General features: G+C 33.5%; 1 protein-coding gene across 1 annotated transcript in view; it reads right to left on the reverse strand.

Moving 5' to 3' along the window:
- The window catches only part of LOC137404908 (NFX1-type zinc finger-containing protein 1-like), an 87,417-nt gene that overhangs the window by 19,570 nt on the left and 46,723 nt on the right, over positions 1-21,124 (reverse strand). Inside the window, 11 exon segments of the mRNA XM_068091134.1 lie at positions 339-545; positions 1,992-2,160; positions 5,640-5,786; positions 6,628-6,762; positions 10,658-10,816; positions 12,968-13,110; positions 14,749-14,860; positions 15,071-15,292; positions 16,744-16,934; positions 17,966-18,076; positions 19,174-19,276. Coding sequence (XP_067947235.1) covers positions 339-545; positions 1,992-2,160; positions 5,640-5,786; positions 6,628-6,762; positions 10,658-10,816; positions 12,968-13,110; positions 14,749-14,860; positions 15,071-15,292; positions 16,744-16,934; positions 17,966-18,076; positions 19,174-19,276 — 1,699 coding nt within the window.

Below are 21,124 nucleotides of genomic sequence, written 5' to 3' on the forward strand. Positions count from 1 at the left end.
ACCACTTATAACAGATACAGTTACGCCTACCACTTATAACAGGTACAGTTAGACCTACCACTTATAACAGGTACAGTTAGACCTACCACTTATAACAGGTACAGTTAGACCTAACACTTATAACAGGTACAGTTAGACCTACCACTTATAACAGGTACAGTTAGACCTATCACTTATAACAGGTACAGTTACACCTATCACTTATAGCAGATACAGTTAGACCAACCACTTATAACAGGTACAGTTAGACCTATCACTTATAGCAGGTACAGTTACACCTATCACTTATAGCAGATACAGTTAGACCAACCACTTATAACAGGTACAGTTAGACCTACCACTTATAACAAGTTCCTGGACACTTGTGACCACATGGCAGCACAGAGTCACATGGTGTGTCACACTGATAACTGTACTTCAAACTTGCACCCGACAAGTTGAGCATCTCCATAGCCAAATGACATTTCATCGTTTTCATCTCACAGCATTCGGAGCACATCTTCTCAACAAGCTTATTACAAGCCACTGCACATGGCTGCGAGCACCTAAAAGACAGAATGTGAAAAAGAACAATCGGTGTGCTAACATGTGGAGCATATCTATTGGAGCATTTCTGCTCAACCTTGGCTCAACGATCCTGTGGGCAGCTGAGACAGCCATAAAGGGTGTTTGTGGATTCCATACACATACAAGTACTAATGGGGTACACATGAATTGTCTGAAGTCCAATTCCGTGCTTCTCACAACTGTAAGAGCATTACGATAATTACCTTAAAACCTCTATTCGAATGGCATCTTTATTTGAATGCCACTTATAATAGAGTTCTACTATAGGAGAGGAATTAAAGATACAGCGCCACCCTTTAATTGAATGCCACCTCCATTAGACCGCCACCTTGACATTCACTATATTTGATCTTTAGAAACCCATAATAGAAAGTGATCAGTAAAAAAGTGCCCTCAAAATGGCACTAATAATGACTTAGTTACATCAACATACATGTAATTCTTTCATTGTGGCTGTAGTGTAATGGTTGCCATGGTTTTAGTGACAGTGTATCTGAAAAGATCGACCGTCTCAATCATCAGTACTACGCTCTGATTTGAAGTCACTAAAGTCTAAATCATATCCATTGTTTTCAGATTCGTTCATAATGTGGTTTACAATCTGACCTGAAGACTTAAAGCACATGGATGAACGATGAGAAAAACACAGTACGACATTATAGCAGCCATTGTTATGAAGTATCAAAGTTCGTTTTCTAATTACAAAGCTCTACAGTTTTTTCAACTTTAAAAGTGACACCATTTAAAATAATTACTAGCTGTATTTGGCTAATATGTTTTAATAAACGTAGTTCATTGTTTAACTCAATCTGATACTTTGGTGTTAATGAAAAACAGTTTAACAAATATAGGTACTGCTGTAGAAAACATTAGCATTGCTTTGCCTGTAAAAATATTAAATTTATTTTCCCTAATTATGACAAGCTAGATGAAAAATACAGCGCCGTCCTCAATTTGAACATCACCCCTAATAAAACGCAACTATGAAGAATTGGTTACAAAATACAGCTTCAAGGCAGTTAAAGTAAGAGTAGGGTTTGCTGCCATTGGATAAGAGCAAACATGTCAATGCAAGATAAAAAGACATGAAATAAATTAAAAGGCTCTGATAATTAAATGCTTGCTTTATAGCAATTGCAATTGGTGCGTGTTAAAAATTTCTTTATTGTATTTGATAAGTAGTTATCATGTAGATCGCATATCATTGAAAGCTGCATGTATCAAATATCATTGAAAGCAGCATGTATTGCATATCATTGAAAGCAGCATGTATCAAATATCGTTTAATTTTGCCAGGCATGCCCCTTTAGCATATTTATAAGAAATCTGGCAGCACCTATAACTGTTATAGTTATAAAACATGTTATAACTTTTTTCTTATTTTAGCAAACACAACACAGTATTTTGTCAAAGCAATAACCTACCTGTTTTCACAGCTGTGTCCACATGGCAAAAGTTCAGGACAGGGCTCTATACATGGGACAACAAAGCCCTTTTTGTGGAGCAAATAACACACTTCCAATCGTTGATGACCACATTTCAAAGTCGTGATTACATTGGCACAGCAATCTGGGCACTTTTGGTGGCACATGGCTAAAATCAGATTAATCAATACACATGGCCAGCAATATAATGTTACAAAAGGCATGTCAACATATCCATTGCTGACCAACTCAGCTAAAATGTTTGCCCACATGTTCTGTAGTATATACTTTCTCCTATGGTTTTTGTCTGGCTTATCAAATGGTTTAGGCTTATCAAATGGTTTATGTTGTTTCATTAATAAATTAGATAAATCTTGGTTCTCATCCCACCCTGAACATTGAACGATTGTGTGAGAACCAAGCTTGATTCATTCATACTCAGTGTTAAAACAAACGTGGGGATGAAATCAAGTAAACAGTACACTCGTTATGGTACATTATCCAACCAAATGAGCGCTTATGTTATGCCTAGCAGCCCTAGCTGATTAAACTGGTTGGTTGCAAAATTTTACACTTCAACTGTTTCATCTCATCGAGACTTTTATTACTTCAGTTGTCATGTGGCTGTCCTTAAATGGTATCCGACTATAAAATATATAATCATTTATATAGTATGAACTCTTGATAAACTCTCCTGTTTTATTTATTATTTATTTATTGTTTTATTATGCATTTATTCATTTTCAGTTATATATTTGTATTCTAATGATCAGCAGACTTTACAAAGCACATGTATCACTCTGAAAAGCATGTTAATGATAATGTGCTTTAAGGAAGGACAATAAGGAAATAGAATCTATGCACTATAAAATGTAACGGTAAAATACCCTACAGGATGAAAATATTCGTTGAACATAAAAATTCGCGATTTCGCGAACAGTCAATCCCGCGAATTATTAAATTCAGTGAATAAATAGTTCTATTTTTAATCACAAAAGAGAATAACTACTGCATCAAATTGAAAACTAGTCGCTAGCCTAGTTTTTAATGTAAATACTAAATGTAATTGAGTTCCAAAACATTTTTAAAATCATTGCCTGAGCTTTGAGCTATCACCATTGGCAATGCATCACATTTATTTACAAAATTATTCGAGGTTGTCACAAGATATGCAGAATGGCGTCATCGCGAAAATAGCCGCGAGGCAGAAGTACTAAACGTAGCCGAGTTCCAAAACTTCTTTAAAATCATCACCAGGCTTCGAGCTTTATTGCCATTGCGTCAAACTTTACAAAATTATTCAAAGTTTTTACAGGTTATTCGGCATGGCTTCAGCATAGCAAAAAAGCTCTCCTATTCTTTTTTACATTAGAATCAACTCCATCAAAATCTAATACCGAAGTCATGATTCTGATCTGGACATTATGGTATGTATTGGATTTGCAGTGCAGATACGTTTTTCCATAATCAACTGCATTAGTTAATTCTTTTGTTTAAAAACTAAAAGCTTTCGCCAAATACTTCAGCTATTGTTTTTGTACATCCTCAACACTCGTTAATATTTTTTTCTTTTTTGTGTTTACTGCAGATTGAGAATGAAACAACCTACTCCGATTACGAAAACTAGAGACAAGTAGTAATATTCATCCAGGCAGGAATATTGGCAAAGAGGCAACCAGTCAACCTAGACCCCTTCATCGACAACAACTCCTTGATATCGCTGTAGCAAACATGATTAAATTATATATTTTATTTCATGTATAGATGTATTATAATTTATTACAAACTTGAGTGTACAAATAAAATATTTCAAATACAAATAAAATTTTACAAACCATGAATGGAGTAAATATAAACAGTTTAGTCCATGTGGCGGTTGTCTAGCAATAAAATTAAACTGGTACTCTTGATATGTGAATACTAGCGTGTAATGGTGCTTTCTGACTAGTTATTTTGGTAACAGCAGCTCTGTCACTGTCTTTGGTCGGTGTTGAAGGCGATTCTCTCGCTACTACATGGCTGGTAAGGAAGTTATCATCAGAACTCTCCTCGTGGCTTACTATTGCAAAGTTCTGCCGGTTGGCCAAAGATTTGTGCTCGTAAAGGCGTTTTTGTTCCTTTTTTAAAAACAGATATATTCTTCTCGTAAGATATATTCTTCTTGCTGAGGTCACTTCAACCTCAATTTCCAGACTTCCCTGAATGATTGGTGATCTTCTAAGAATGACATCTACCACCCTTGCAATCATTGTTCTTCGGTGTATGATGAAAAATCTTTCTCTCACACTAAAACAAATAATGATGCAGTAGGGATGGAAAGAATTAGTATCGCGTTTTACCGAATAACCAAAGTAAAATTCAACTAATTTAGTAAATGTAAAAAACCCATTACTTACCACAAATTGTTGGCTTATCAAAGGCCTCCAAAGCGATGAATATTCGTGAAAACCTCTGAACGCAGCAAAAATTGTTTACCGTAGAATTGCATGATCGCTTCGCAGTTGTAAGCTAAATATAAACCGGAACACGCGGTGTGCGCATGCGTAGGAATAACTATTACTAGCCGCAATAGAGTTAACTTTTCCTAGAGAGCGGCAGTTTTCAGCCGCGAATAAATTCATCCCCGAATATGCATGAAAAGACAATTTTCGCGAAATATAACTCCGCGAATAAATTCATCCTGTAGGGTAAACTCTGGTCCTTTTTGCTAATATAATGGATGTAAAATGGTCAGGAATTGGAAAACTATTGTGAGTAGATTGTTGGATATTATGTGGATATCCAAGAGAGTTACTAATTATCGCCATGCCCAGCTTTTCATCTGATACCAAAGACAGTGGACTAGCTAACTTGACTAAACATATAAACAGCAGTGTATATTTTACTATATATTTACTTTAATATAATAGTATATATTTTACTAAACTTCAACTTTGCCTTCGGCTAAATTTTATCCCCTATTTATTTATGGTTACGTTTTCACTATAACTATTGCGATTAACGGTGAACTGATATAGAGAGCGAGCAAGAGTTGTATCTTTTTCAGGAGTTGAGAGGGTATATTGGCATAGGATATCGACATCTTCGTTATTTCAATGTAATCAGCACACCGACTGCCACATTTTAATTTTGATAAATTTTCTGTTGATACCGTATGGCAGAAAAACGTTGAAAAACTTTCGTTCTCGAATGGCTAAAACGAAAAAACATTGTGTTCCACATCGTAAGGTGAAAAAAATCAAAAACAGGGGCATCGTAACCATATATTTACGACTTATAATTTATTTATCAACAAAATGATCTAAACCTATTAAATGTCGAGTACTAGGAATAGTTGGTTTACTGCGATGGTGTGATGACAGAGGTACAACAGTCATTTAATTATTGTTTGATGCACACAAGTAAAATAAACATGTTAACACTGTATGTGTGGAGTACCAAAGTCTTTTCATTTAAGATAAATTAGGTCACCTTAAAGTCTGCATATGCAGGTACTTTAAAACAATATAGCATGATTTTACAATCTGTGTTATACATTGATAATACATGTTTATTTACTTGAACCAAAACTTCAATTGTACTATTGCTATTAGAGTAGGTATGGTAGTAGAAATAATTCTAACTATGATGGTATTAATTAACAGTCACCTGGGCATGAGTGATTGCATGGGGAAAGAGGCTTTGTACAAGGCTCTGTACATTGATATTTTTCATGTTTCCAATCTTTGCTGTGACATTTCATTTTGCAGATGTGGCCACATTCAAGTGTTGTGTTACATTTTAGTTGGCAACCACCTGCAAAACACATCAAATTCAGCACGATGAGTTTGTCACATGGCAGTTGGAATGCAGTTCCCTTGTTTAAATGAACAATTATAATGGACACTTAGTACATCCTGACAAATAGATACCAACTTAAAATAACCATTATATGTTATCCTACGCACCTGTTGTTGGATAGCAACAATAAAAATGTCTAACCATAGTAAATACATTATGATATTTTATTGATCATGGGAGAAACTACTTTAATTTAGTACAGATAATAATAATAATTATAAACAAATAATAATAATACAAACAATAATAATAATCATCATGAGGATGGAGGCTATTTAAAGTGGAAATATTTGTTAAAAGATTACCAAACTTTGTTTTGAAAAGAGCAGAAAATAAAATAAATCACCGTTCAAATTAAGTTTTAAAAAGCCGCTAATGCATCTAAGTGATTTTCTTAGATGTTTACGTTACGTAAGAGTAGAAAGTAAGCTTACAACATCATCTGAAGCACAAAATAATCATGAACATTTACTTACTGCAAGGAAAATAATGTGATTCTGAAAACCATACTTAATTGACAAAGTCCAACAGTAGCCTGGAAAGAGTGGGCAACTCCTTAAGAATACAAAGATTAGCTAACCTAGCACAGTGTTGTTGCCTATTTTTATAAACACATTTGGTACAACCCCTATTCCCACAAGGTTTTAACTCGACAACAATTAGTTCGTCTACCATATTGTACAAGAAGTGTAACTTCATGCATTGAGCTCTACTATCAGAATCCTTACAGGAAGCTGTCACACTTAAACCTTTTATCATCATAAAAATATACATCTTATTTACCAAACAAGATTACCTGTTGGAGCTTTTTTTGTGAAGTCTTCAGGTGTTTCTATGATAGCAAGGTTTTTGTGGATTTGACAGCTAAGAAGCAAACTTGTACCAAGCTCGTTCACTTTGGTTGCTTCCTCGACAATGTTTCTCCAGAGAGCTGGTGAATGGATAAACCACTAACATGACATGCATGTTTCACTTAATAAAAATGTGTGCACAACTCATGATTGGCTTAAATTAACCATTTAACTGCAGGTGGCAGATTCATGCGTTATTAATAACTTGGAAAAATTTATCACCATTAAATTTGGTTACAAGTGTGCAGAAAATACGACCCTGGCATGCATTTTGCGTCATCTTAAGCAGAATTCTTATCGGAAAAGGCATATACAGTAGGCGCTTCTACAACATAAATAACCCGTGCCAGGAACGTTTTCATTATAGGGGTTTTACGTTACAAGAACAGTAGAAAAACTGCAAAATACATGTAAATTGCCTAATCTGTTCCAAAATCTTTCCAAACTCACTCCTTTGGCTACTCAAAAAAGAAAAAAAACTTGACGAAACCTTTTCAATTTGTGAGCTGTAACATAACTGTAGTATTATTGGTTTGTTTCGATGATTTTTCGCCTTTTTCAAATAAATCTCACTGGCTTTATAGATCATGGTTGCGATAATTTTACAATAATTTGATGGGGAGTGCACATCCTCGACGTTCATTTAAAAAAAATTTTAAACAGCAAAGTAAAGCTAATAAGAAATATTTTATACATATATATCAAAGCAAAACAACTAAATATTTTTACTATAAAAAGCGATACTATACCTGTTTGCCATCTATCTAAATCTAAGGGTCGAGGTTAGGATAAAAGATAACCTTCAACGATGCTCCAGCTCGTGACATTCAGATTGGTAAACCGACGCTGTAATCCCTGCACCAATCGGTTGCCTCAAAGTATTTTTGAATAATTACCCAGCTATTTATTGTCTGTGCTTTACCTACACACCTGACGACTTCTCTCATGGCAAACTACTCTGCCAGGGTAGTTAGTGCTATTGCAACTTTCTGTAGGAAGCTGCAATCTGCCTTACCACATACTAGTATATGATATATACTAGTACACGATATATACTAGTATATATCATAAATATAACGCTATCTTAACGTCATTTTTTTCTCCCAAGTGCAGAGAGATAAACTACTATTTGAATCAAATGTGAGAACTCGCTTACCTTGACACCGTACGTTATAAAATTTTTTACATAGTTTGCAAAGCAAAAGCTTTGCATAAATTCTTTATGTTATCTGGAATTTACATTATAGGAGGTACACGTTATAGGAGCGTCTACTGGAATGTATAATGAGATAATGCTTACTAAATTAGGCATTATATTTTTTGGCGTGTCTACATGTTGAAACAAGTGTACATATTTTGTTTAAGGTAACAACGTTAGGTTTGCATACAATACAAAGTTTCTCATACATACATACATTACATCTGCCTGTATTTTTATTATAGGACTACGTGAATTCAAAGCCCTCATGTTGCATGGGCAATAAAAAGGTGTTTGCATAGAAAATTCATTTTAATTGCTGCTAAGTTTCTTTATTCAATGAATTTGAGTAACTTAAGCTAGTTAATCTTACTATAATAAGAGCCGTTATTATAACTTGAGCCAGTGCTAGGAAAAAAGATTGTATCATGCTCTTTAAGTGTGCTAGACGTAGCACAAATATTTTAACCAGCATTAAAGACCAGCAGGTGTAACAAGTGTGATGTGCACAATTATTACATTGTATGGCAATGTAGCCGCATAGCCTAATTATTTAGCAGGCCTGCCTGCACACCGGTAGGTTCCGAGTTCAATTCCCGTTTGAAGCACATTTTTTTGTTCCCAAAACTTTATCACCAATCACTTTCACCAATCAATCGGCTTTAAGTATTTACTAGTTAAATGCCCGGCGTTGCCAGGGTAATAGAAGTTTTTGCACAGAAAATTTACTTTTATTTAACATATAACAACAGTTACCATTCTAACTTTCAAACTTCATATCATGAGAAAAGGTTTTGTGCAGTTTAAATAAATTAAGAGAAAAAATAAAACAACTGTAAAAGTTTTCAAACTTTGTCAAACAACTGTAACTTTCAGACTTCATATCATGAGAAAAATGTTTTGTGCAGGTCAAATAAATTAAGAAAGCAAATAAAACTATAAAATTTTTAAATGTAAATGTGAAATAATTAGCAAGTAATAGCGAAATTAAGTCTGTTTTGCTACGATTACAATAACAGATGATTTGGTAATAATACAATTAATATGAACTGAGTAAACAAAATAAAAATACTAGTATATGTGTCGCGGTCACAGAAACCATGGTTAAGTCCCAAATCACGAAGTTGAGTTATCCGACTTTCAAGTTGCACCAACTGAATTTATAATATTGGTAACGATTTTTGTAACACGTGCATCTGGACCAATCAAGGAGTGATCTTTCTGAATCTGAAGTCAGTTTAGCCAATAAAAGTCTTCAACCCTCAGAAAACCGTTGCTAAGCTAAACAGGAAGTACTGAAAAATCGCGTCCGATAAATATAATCGTTTCTTTTTTGCCGATTTTAAAGATAACTCTGACATTTTGGACACTAATAATCAGTACTTTAGTGTTCCAACTGATGTCAAAAGCAGTAAAAGTAAAAGGAATTATGATGATAATTTCCTAACAATTCTTAAAAGATTGTTACATTATTTAATCATAAGAATAATTATTCGATTTTATAGGATTATTATCAGATTTAATTATAAGAATAATTATTCGAATTTCCAATATCGAAGTATATAGTGACCGATAGTGTGCAATATGTTACTGTTGTTACTTTTTTAAAGATTTTGCTGATGATTTGGCTGTGCCCGATATCGCTGTACTGCCAAACCGTTTTAAATATTTACAAAATTAAGTAATACATTTTCTTATAAATATACAGCTATTTCTGTGACAACCAGCTAAAATCTGTTTAGATTTTTGAATTCAGCATAATCTTTTGAATAGAAACACAGAAATCTTGATGAATATCACAACCTCTTGATATTGGTTGCTATGACGTTTTGAAATGTAAACAAAATTGGGCATTGGTTTTCGTTTCTCAAACTTTAACACCAGTTTTCTCGCAACTATGTTTTCGCACTAATGGTAAATGCGCATTCAGTTTATTGACCATAAAATCTGCTGTAATCAAGCTAGAATCAAAATTTTTTTTGCAAAATAACTGTGACAATTTTCTCTTTCTGCTAATGTAGATAACTCCAAATCTTACAATCCCGACTTAAACATGGTTTCTGTGATCATGACCCATATGTTGAATTAATAATAACAATAATTTATGAATTATATAACTCTTATCTTGCTAAATACAACTAAATATCTGCAATTGGTACTTTATGCCTTTTATATAACTGTTACTGGTACAGAAATACACACTAGATAATACACCAGTACTTTTCATTTTAAACAGGTTTTCAGTTTAAAAGTTTAGTTTTAGCTGACGTAATAGTCGTGTTTCTCATAGGTAAATTTTAACACATTCAGATTAGTGTCAAACATGGAAATGAAAGTTACATAGATATTTATGTTTTACCAACATATATAATAAGCATGATACAACATACATATATCTTAAGTGACAGTTCAAGTTTTTGACTTGTTGAACTTAATATCACGTTTTAGCTATCTATAGATCTGAGTGTTAAAGATGCCTTCAACCTGAAACTGGAAATTTCAAGTTAAAAGCTGAAGTTAATTGCTGAAAACTGAAGCCATTCTGGCTGAAAACTGAAGTTTTTAACTAAAATGGCTTTCTAAAAATGAAAGTTGAAAACTTTGTTTTTCTTTGGCGCTAACTTTGTTTAAACTTGAGTTTTGTCTAAACTTGTTTAAACTGTATGGCTTCAACTTGAAACTAGAAAAAAATAGTGATAACTAAAATGGTTTAAAAAAATAAAGATAATAAATGTGTTGTTAACTTTGTTTAAAAAAAGTTTAGTCTAGATACTTACGAGATCCCGCACTTAGCATGTCAAAGTTTCCAAACACGTACATCCCGTACTGAGCTCTTGACAAAGACACACAAACTCTGTTTTCTATCTTCACAAAGCCAAGGTTTCCTTCCAGGTTACTTCTTACAAGGGAGATAATCACTATCTTGTTCTCTTCACCTATCAACAACAAATTTATTCGTGTAAATTTTATTATTTGCACGCAAAAGATCTTCCACATAAATGTAGCTTTTATAAAGACGTGTTCACGATACTAAAAGGTAGACAGAAGAATTTGAGATGTGGTCGTTAAACTCTACTGGCAAGAATAACGTCTAGACGTATGAGTCTCTCCGTGAGGTTCTTCGTGAGTCTGCTCATTTCTTATCAAAGTCTTAAAAATCTAAATACAGTCATACTTCAACTTACGAGTGCTCCAACGTACGAGAAATTTGAGATACGAGCCAGATTTTAAGCAAGTTTTAGCAATAACATATGAGCCATGGTTGAGATATGAGCACGCGAGTCAGTGGTCCAGTATGTCGGAGGTTTTTTATGAGAACAGCATCACTCTGTATTTTTCAACTGCTCAGGTTATACGTTTGCACCGTGTGTTTTGTGCACGTTTTCAGTGCAGAGTTATGTGAATTAAAAGTACTGTGCGTGGACAAAAAGTTAACCGGTACGATGAAGGATAATACAAAAAAAAAGCGAATGATAACAATTGATATTAAACGTGAAATTATTGAAAAAATATGAGAAATGTGTATGCTTGATTGAGCTAGCTCAGCAATATGACAGAAATACATCCACAATATGCACAATTATCAAACAGAAGGATAATATTAAGGGCATCAAGCCTGCAAAAAGACTAACCATAGTTTTTAAACGACGCAGCAATCTTCGCGACGAGATGGGGAGACTGTTCAGGCTTTTGATAAAAGATTAACAATTGGCCAGCGACAGCGTAACTAAAACAATACTATGTAAAAAGGCCAGTGCTATCTATCAAGACTATAAAAAATAGACATTCGCACAGATTGACTAGTGGTTGTGCATTAGCCTTTTGCGATGACACCTGTGTTCGTAATTTTTTGCAACATGTTGAAAGGGCGACAAAGGCAAACGTTCTTAGATAGGTTTCTCTTAAAACGACCAGCTGATCGTGGCCGCAAAACAAAGGAAAAATAAGCTAAGCTGCGAGAAGAAATTTAAAACTATGAATGCAAATGAAATTTTAATTACGTTAAGTTTAGAATAAAAGTTTGCTTTCAAATCGATGCATCAGAATCCAAATATATCGAAGTCAAATCTTGCAATGAAGGATAACCTTTCTCTTCCTCTCTGGCAAATGCTAGCGTTAGCAGCTACTTTATGTATTTAATTTTACATTTTAGTTAACCACATTTCCTTGCATTATTTTTTATTTGTTGCTTTTTGAAAGCGTGTGGTATGTTAGGACAATAACCAACATGTTTTTTCTGTTACAATATCTTGTAAGTGTTTCTGTGTGCGTTTTTCAGAGTATGGAAACTAATCAATATATATATTTAATTGTTCTATATATAAATAAATTGCACCAACATGCGAGTAAATTGACATACGAGCTCAGTCCCAGAACGCATTAAGCTCGTAAGTCGAAGTATGACTGTACTGAGCATTTTAATCATGATCAAGTTTTGGTTGCTTTTAGTCTTAAAACATGCTGACAGACCATCTCAAACATCAAAAACAGTCGCAAATGAGAGAAAAAAGTCTCTCTATTCTGTCAGTCTCTACACGACTATAGACATCATAATCACACTTTCGCTTTGTCTGAGCGTTTTAACTGCAATCAAGTTTTATGGATTTTAATCTTGAAACATCCTGTCAGTTAGATCATCTCAAATATTTAAAACAATCGCAAATGAAAGAAAATATTCGATACTTTCTAATAAAATCTACTAAACTGTTGTGCACTTTCACCGTCAATCATGGCTTACGTGTTTAATGTCTGTATTTTAGTCGAAATAATTCAAACCATCTAAAAGTAGAATTACTTATACATTTATTATCTATTAAACACACAATTTTCGATTTTTGTGATAGCTGTCCTATATTTTGACCGTGTCATTATATATTGAGAAATATTGAAGACACCAAGGTCTTTCCCATTTTCTGCATTCAGTGAACAAAAAAAGCAAAAATGATAGTACTAATAGAATAAAAAAAGTGTTGGAACAAATCAGACTCTGAAATACTTCTAGAGCCAACAATTATCTGCCACTATCTAAGTTGTGTGAAGGAGGCTGAGCAGTAAAAACCAAGTTTTATATATTTTTAGTAGCCTACCTTGAAAGTTGTCAACAGATGTAATCTTCACTCCATTAAACTCATGTTTAGGCATTTGTCCCTTGATTAGCAGAAGTTGTCCTGTGTACATGGTGATGATGGTTATGTCCTCAGGTTTGTAGCTCTCTTGTCGCAACAGATATCTGTAGCAGATAACAAAAGGTTAATTCAGCCAATTAGTTACTAGTTAGCCAATAAGCTTGCTCAACACCAGTCAGAGTTCTCTCTATGCCAACTGACATGATATGGTGTTCAAGAAAGATGTGTGAATTGTCAAGTTTTGGTGAGGTAAAAGTTGAACAGTTAAAATGGACAACCATAAAACTTTGAAAGATGAGATGTTAATTTACTTTGTTCGCAAAAAATAATTTCCTTAATACAAAGCATTTTATAAAATTCAAATGTATGCTTTTGTTTAAGTGTAATTTTTTCGTTTTTCATGCTTGTCCTGGTTTGTAATTTGTTTGAATATTCTATAAATATCAGAAGTTAAGTTGAATAATAAGTCTAAAAATTTAGGTGATGTTTGAATAATTTAAAAAGTCATGCCAACTAATTCATGATTATATTTATTCAGGTCTAATTTGGAATATATTGAATGCATTATTTAAAAACATACTTTCCAATTAAAATACCTTGCAATGACTGTTATTCACCTTATGGTATTTGCAAGGAGCAGCTGCAACAACAGAACAAAATAAACAATGTAATTTGGCTGGTGAAAGGCTATCTAAGAGAGTACAATTGAATCGTTTTTCATCAGTTATTTTTTGACATCAATTATTAAATTACTACAATAAAAGATATATTAATTGATTTGCTGTTGTTAAATATCAAAAGATACCTTTCAAGATCACAAAATGAGTGTGCAAATAATCAAATAAAAGCATCAATTAAACCAGACTAGACCAAAGTGATATCAAGTCCAACAATCAACATAGTTTAATGTATTCTGTGTATCCTGTGTAGCCTGCAGTCTGTGTATAATAAAATAAAACTAAGAAGCAATTTTACACTCACTCAAAAGTGATTTATGCATTTGCCTGACATATTTAGAAAATAGGCTAAAAGAGTTGCACCTGATGATGTGTATGGCCACAGCATATCACCTAACCTTTTACAACAGAAACCCTTTATAATGGTAGCTAGAAGCTGTACATAAATATCCTTCATATATCATAAAATATGGGATATTGGATTATCACGTTGTGAAACAAATTAACCAGTTCACTTTTGTTTATGTCAGATTTCACAGCCTAATATCGTGGTTTCCAAATTTTTTTATGTTTGTTGTAGGAAGGATAAAAAAATTGCCAACAGTGACTTGAACGTATTCCTGTTAGTAAAATTCTTCAAAATTGGGTCCCAGATATTCTTGATAACTACATTTTTATATTAGAGAATGGGTGTGTGCGTTTAGGCCAAACAGCAAAAATGATAGCATTTTTCTTTGGCAGCTGGTTTCACTAAACTAAAAAAATCAAATTCAGAAACCATGTGCAGAATCTTCTGCTGATTTCCAAAAAGACTTAAAATAAAGGCTCTGTGACAGAAACTCTAGCTTTTACAGTAAAAATATTGAGTGTAAGAATATATCAAGGATTTTCAACATAAATTAATTCTATCGGAATAAACAATTTTGAATTTAATGAGTTAGAAAAATATATATTTTAGTATAGTGTATAGTATTTCAAATTATTGGGTATAGTTGGTTTACCAAAAAAATGCCTTTGTGACTCTCTCACTCAGCGAGCTGGAGCAGCCACAGTTTATCAACTTACCTGGTCAGTCCTACAACCATGAGAGCCTCAAACCTATTCATTTTGCTCATTGTCCCTTCGTCAGAATTTTCTGGGTTGTTATGATTAAAAAAATAGACTGGGCTTTTCATACCTACAAATATATAACTGGCAGCATAAGAATGAGCCGTAAATGTTGACAATGGTCATTGATTCTTTGTCACAACACGTAGCAGAAATTGATAATAGTCAACCTTCCACAGTTTCTTCTCAAAGGTTTCTATTCATGCCTGCAGAGTTACAGCTAAATTGAGTGATGATTTAGTAATTGATCTACAAGTACTTTTGTAATTCAACCTCTGACCTTCAACAGGGTCTCTCTTAAGCACTGACTGATGGTCATCAAGTCGGTCATAGATATGTCCTCTGATGTATTTAGAGATCTCTGGTCTCATTCTATGCTGGATATTCAGCGTGCTTACTGGTAGACCATTGTTTACCATTCTCTCAAAAAGTGATAGGTCCAGATGGTACTTGACAGCCAAGTCATAAACGGTAGGGTTAGGCTTGAGCTGCTTGTGGTCACCTGAAACGAAGATGACCCATGGTCATAACCAAAAGCTGTGATATAGACTAGTAATAGATGAATGCTCGGCATACGGGTAATAAAATAATTACTCAATGAATATGAGTAACTTAAGCTAGTAAATTGAGCTGGTTTAAATCTTTACCATAATAAGAGCCGTGTGAAGAGAGCTGTGTAAGAGCTGAATAAGAGCTGTGAAGCCAGCTTGTAATTGTTACATTACGCATCATGATCTCTGACTCAATCAATCATAATTTTCAATAATCAATAATTCAAATTCAATAATCCTCAAGAGTGCTAGCAGTGCAAGCGCTTCAAGCGTATTTTAACCATGGAATGAGTATGACCACAATTATTCCATTTTGTATCTATATAGCCGAATAGCATAGTGGCTAGCACGCCTTTCTGCAGACTTGGGGGTTGTGAGTTCCAATCCAGTGTGAAGCAGGTTTTTCATTCCAAAACTTTATAGCTATAATTGGACATTCAAGTGACAGACAGATGATAGACAAACACTGAGATTTACATACAGACTAGCTGTACTACCCGGCGTTGCCCGGATAATAAAAAAGTCTGGATAGAAAATTTATTAGGATTTAACATATAAAAACATTTGCCATTCTAACTTTCAAACTACATATCATGAAAAAAGTGTTTTGTGTAGTTGAAATAAATTAGGAGATAAAATAAAAACAACCGTAAGGGTTTTCAAACTTTATCAAATAACTGTAACTTTCAAACTTCATATCATTAGAAAAATGTTTCGTGCAGGTCAATGAAATAAAAAAATAAAACAACTATAAAAATGTTTAAATGTACTGTAAATGTGAAATAATTAGTAAGTAATAGATAAATTAAGTCTGTTTTGCTACGATTACAATAAAACATGATTCGGTAAAGTATCGACCTTCACCGCAATTTAGCAATTGAACCTTACGAAAAACCGGAAACAGATGTTCAAGAAAACACGAAAAAACATTGCGTTTCATGGACTTAGTAATAGAATTCATAGAGTTTCAAATAATATGTCATTTAACGCGCGCGTGCGCTATACGGTATATAATAATGGCCTTGATCAATATGCCTTGCATAGCTCAGTGGTAGAGTGTGTAGATAATAAACTGTGGTTGTAATCTCTGTGAGTTCAAATTCATCACGGCGCAAAATTTTAATTCCAAGATTTTAATAGCTACAGCTGGACATACCGAAGGACAGGTGACAAACTGAGAAATATAGATGACAGGAGTTTTATATTTGTAGTCCTTTTTTACTTCTATTTTATCTCACTGTACTACTAGGTAATTTACTGGTCATTGATTTATAATGGCTGTTATAACGTAAGAGAGATCTGTAAAAGCCCACCAGTTGTAAAACTCTCATTGTTGTAACATGCAGCCATATTACCCAATAAAGTCCAGTAGAATGAACATGTAGAAAAACAAATGACTAACCAATTAAAATGAGATGTTTACAGTGTTCGCTGAGAGCTGTAACAATGTGGGCTTCAAGCACTTCTGCTGCCTCTTCTACTAGTACGATCTCCGGCCGAACTTCTTGAAGTGCTAGCTGCAACCTAGCAGCACCAGTCGTGGTCATGCCAATAACTCTGGCTTTCTTCATTGCATCAATTTCTTGTTGCATTCTTAAAAAAATCAATTTTTAAAGTGAGCCCAAAAGTAAAGTCAAAGTACAGCAGATGCTCCTATAATGTAAATAATCCATTCCAGGGATGATTACGTCGCAGGCATTTTATGTTATACGAACAGTAAAAGACAGGTAATCCGTTCTAAGGCCTTCCTTAACTCACTCATTTGACCTTTCCAACAGTGAAAAGCTAAACTTAACTTTTTTTAATGACTGTTTGGTAACTGTAGTATTTATGGTTTGTATCAACAAGTGTTTTACTTTTTGTTATCAATTGTGTACGGTTTATGGTTCATGATTAAGGTAATTTTACAGTAAGTTAATGTCATGTCAATTTACTTCGGTTCTTTTCATTTTCTAGACAGCAAGGTCTACTCTGCAGAGGAAAATAATACAATATATCTCATATGTTTAACATAAAGCAAAACAAAAATATATCCTTAATATACATAATAAAAATGGTGTCTGTTTATGCGTCACCAGGGTTCGAGATTAGGAAAAAAGATAGCCTTGACTATACTAAAACACGTGACAATCAGCTTGTATATCAACACTCCAACTCCTGCACCAATAGATCACTTCTAAGTACGTATTTCTGAATTATTGCCCGGCTACTTTTTTGTGTTTTGTCGATAACATGATGTTATTGTTATTAATATTGCATTATTGTTATGTTTAATTGATGGTCATCATAATTATGTATAATTTTAGCAATAATCACTCTGAAATGAAGTATTTGTAAGAATTATGTCAATAAATGTAACTGAAAGCAATTTTAAAAGGTTTATCAATAAGTAAAACATTTTTCCGACAGATGATTATTAGATTATTTGCACCTAATTCTAAACCTTCACTGCATTAAAAAAAACTTTAGCAACAAATGACATGCATTGATTCATAAATTGGTTTTTGTCTGATTATATAACACCCAAAAATTCAGCTTTTATAATTTGCATCATTAGCCTACATCATTACATCATTTTCCTAGGTGTAATAATTCTTGTCAGATTCAAAAATTTTGTGTTTCACCTCAATTGAGCTTGAGCATCGAGCAATCTTTGGTAGTTTTCCTGATGACTCTTCAAAGCAGGGACCATATAGTTACGGTACTGAACAACAATATGTCTGTACAGCTTCCATCTGCAATGCATGAAATATTCAATGGGATCACACTGTTAAAATTGAACAAACTACACATACATGTAGGTAAAATATTCTATTATGAAATAGCAATTTTATGCAATTGCAGACAGATCTGTATAATTTGTTAATATTGACTTTCTTCATACATCTCTTAAGATATGCGATTTTAATATTTTCATCAAAATAGTTATAAATTTACGATAAATTTTGGAACAAATGCTAAGTTCGTCAGTTTCGTCAGACTAAATGATTGCAAATGGTAATGGTATGTTTTTGTATTAACTTTAACAATTTAAAAGGCTGATGATGTTAATGCACGTTTCACTGTTATGCAACTAATAAATAAAGGCAATGCACCTACTTATAAACTAAGCAGTTTGATAGGTTACAATCACAGTAACATGATTTTAATAATAAATCATTGAAGCTGCTTGTTTATTTGCAAAATTAATGCTTACTAAATAAAATTTTAGATTGTTTTAAATTTTTAATGTCATTTTTTGCAGGATGTGCCTTACCTACAGACGCTAGTAGGAAGTAATATGAAAAGAAATAAATTTTGATCTAAAATAACATAGCATTCTCAAACTGTGTAGCCTAAATATATTAGTTAGTTGATGCTAAAAGTGTAGAAAATGCTTGTTGGAATAGAAGGCTCATTATAAAACAAGGCCTACTCGCTCCTCTTCAGCACTGCATCACTTTAATGCGTTGATAACCACACATAATGATCAAATCCACTAAACTGCTACTCAGTTATATGATTCATGAGCAATTTATGTTTCTATGTTTATGAGTTTTAAAACAACTTTCAACATAGAGCATGTAAACATGTTTTGTTTCATTTTATTTTCTTATATATCCCATTGATGTTTCTTTCCACTTGGATGTGAATATTTGCTAAGCAAATCAGATGTTGTTGTTTAGCATTTTGCCCATTGCAACCCAGTTTCACTAGGTTGTGATGGGCAGGACCTACCAAAGTATGCTCACCAATCTAAGCCGAGCTACTGGCTATAACAAATTTCTTCACCTCAACTGTATAATCTGTATTTTGACGTGGCTCCAAAAGTTCTAACCATTATTGGTTTTACCTTCGCCTACATTTCCAAATCCAAATTATTTTCCCTGCCAGGTTTTGATTTCTCTCCATCTTCTCCATTTCTATTTCTAGCACAAACAACTCACAAAGAACAGCTGGGCAATATAAATAATTGTTACTTCTGAACTTAACTCTTTTACTACCAAAAAATTAGGCTTTAGTAACTCTGCTAGCGAGAATGTTGAAACCCCACAAGATCTTGACCTTGTCATTCATCTTGAACCGTCAATAATTCAACCATTAATTAAAGCTCGTATCAGTTTTTACTCTTCTGGAATCCATAGCAATCACATAGTTCTTAGTATATGATTAAAGCGACGCAGTCACATCTCTTTTTGTATTTACCTTGTGCTAGATTTTCAGTCTCAGTGAGTATATGCACCACTGTTTCATCACTTATCCTATATTTAGTGAAACATGGATAACTCGCCCATGGATAGCTCGACCACATAGTTAATTCGAACGGTTTCTTTGGTCCGTTCCCACGTAATGATAAATTGCTATAGATAACTCGAACTCAACACTGTTAACTTGAACTGTTTTTTCCCAACGGCTACCGAAACGGTTGTTATCGCTTTAGAAAATCACTTTATTCCAAGGCATAGAGGTAAACCTCAACTTTTCGTAATTCATAAGCGTCGTTATTGCCACCATCGGCAAAATATTTTTGTCAACGACTTTTCTAAAGGTTTGGTGATGTTTGATTTATACCAAACATCCGCTTACATTAGCGATATTATATCAGCGATCGCCCTTCGGAAGCAAGGTAAAGTGAGGTAATCTTTGCATAAACTTCAAGAAAAATCGGCAAAATTGATCGTGGGTAAAACGCTCAAAAGAAAAAGATGTCTTTTCTTTTGAGCATTTCAACAACGATCAAGTTTTACCAATGTCAATCTGAAAAATGTCCTGGCAATAACATCACCTCAAACAACAAACCAATCTCAAATGATAGAAAAATCTCTATACTTTTTGATAAAAACTTTTTAAACTTTACATTAGAAGCATTTAATTTGAAACAAGCCATTTGTGCTTTTGATTTATATTATAGTTTGTATATGTACTGATGTCTTTTCTTTTGAGCATTTTAACAACGATCAAGTTTTGCCAATGTCAATCTAAAAAACGTCCTGGCAATAACGTCACCTCAAACGACAAACCAATCTCAAATGATAGAAAAATCTCTATACTTTTTGATAAAAACGTTTTAAACTTTACATTAGAAGCATTTAATTTGAAACAAGCCATTTGTGCTTTTGATTTATATTATAGTTTGTATATGTACATGCATCTACTAATAAATAAGTAAATACATGAACTTGTGACAGTGCTCTGATAACTTGAACGCTCTGATAATTCGAACACTTTCGCTCAGTCCCGTGAAGTTCGAGTTATCCATGTTTGACTGTATCTAACACTTCCTTGTTCTTATATTACAGACGATTTGTAGTGGCTGTAGTTGTTTGAGAGTGCTTGATCTTCAGCCGCTAATATCAGTCTTTCCGCTTCCTTTAATCATCCATTTTTCAGCTAGTTCCAAGAGCTTGTCTCTATTTCCTGAACTTCCCAAGAGTACTGATCCTGAAGAACCACTCTTTTTCGTCCATCTGGCTTTTCAGTCACTCGCTGCTTCTTTATTATTATTATTGTTGCTTTTATTATTGTTACTATCATCATCCTCGAGAAATCATTCTGGCTTGTTAACCAATATTTATTTCTATGGGTTTAAAGTGTAAGTAAGCATAAAATAAGTGTATTTAAAGCATTCATACTTTATAATGGAGTCTTTTAACAATACATAATATGCTAGTTGAATGCCTGCCGTTGCACAAATAATAAAAAGTTTCTTGCATACAAAATTTAATTTTAATCAACAAATATAACATTTACCATTTTAACTTTTAAATGAAGGTATTTGTTTAGTTCCGGTTAATGCATAATTT

The sequence above is a fragment of the Watersipora subatra genome, chromosome 9 (assembly GCF_963576615.1).
Source record: "Watersipora subatra chromosome 9, tzWatSuba1.1, whole genome shotgun sequence".
NCBI classification, from domain to species: Eukaryota; Metazoa; Bryozoa; class Gymnolaemata; order Cheilostomatida; family Watersiporidae; genus Watersipora; species Watersipora subatra.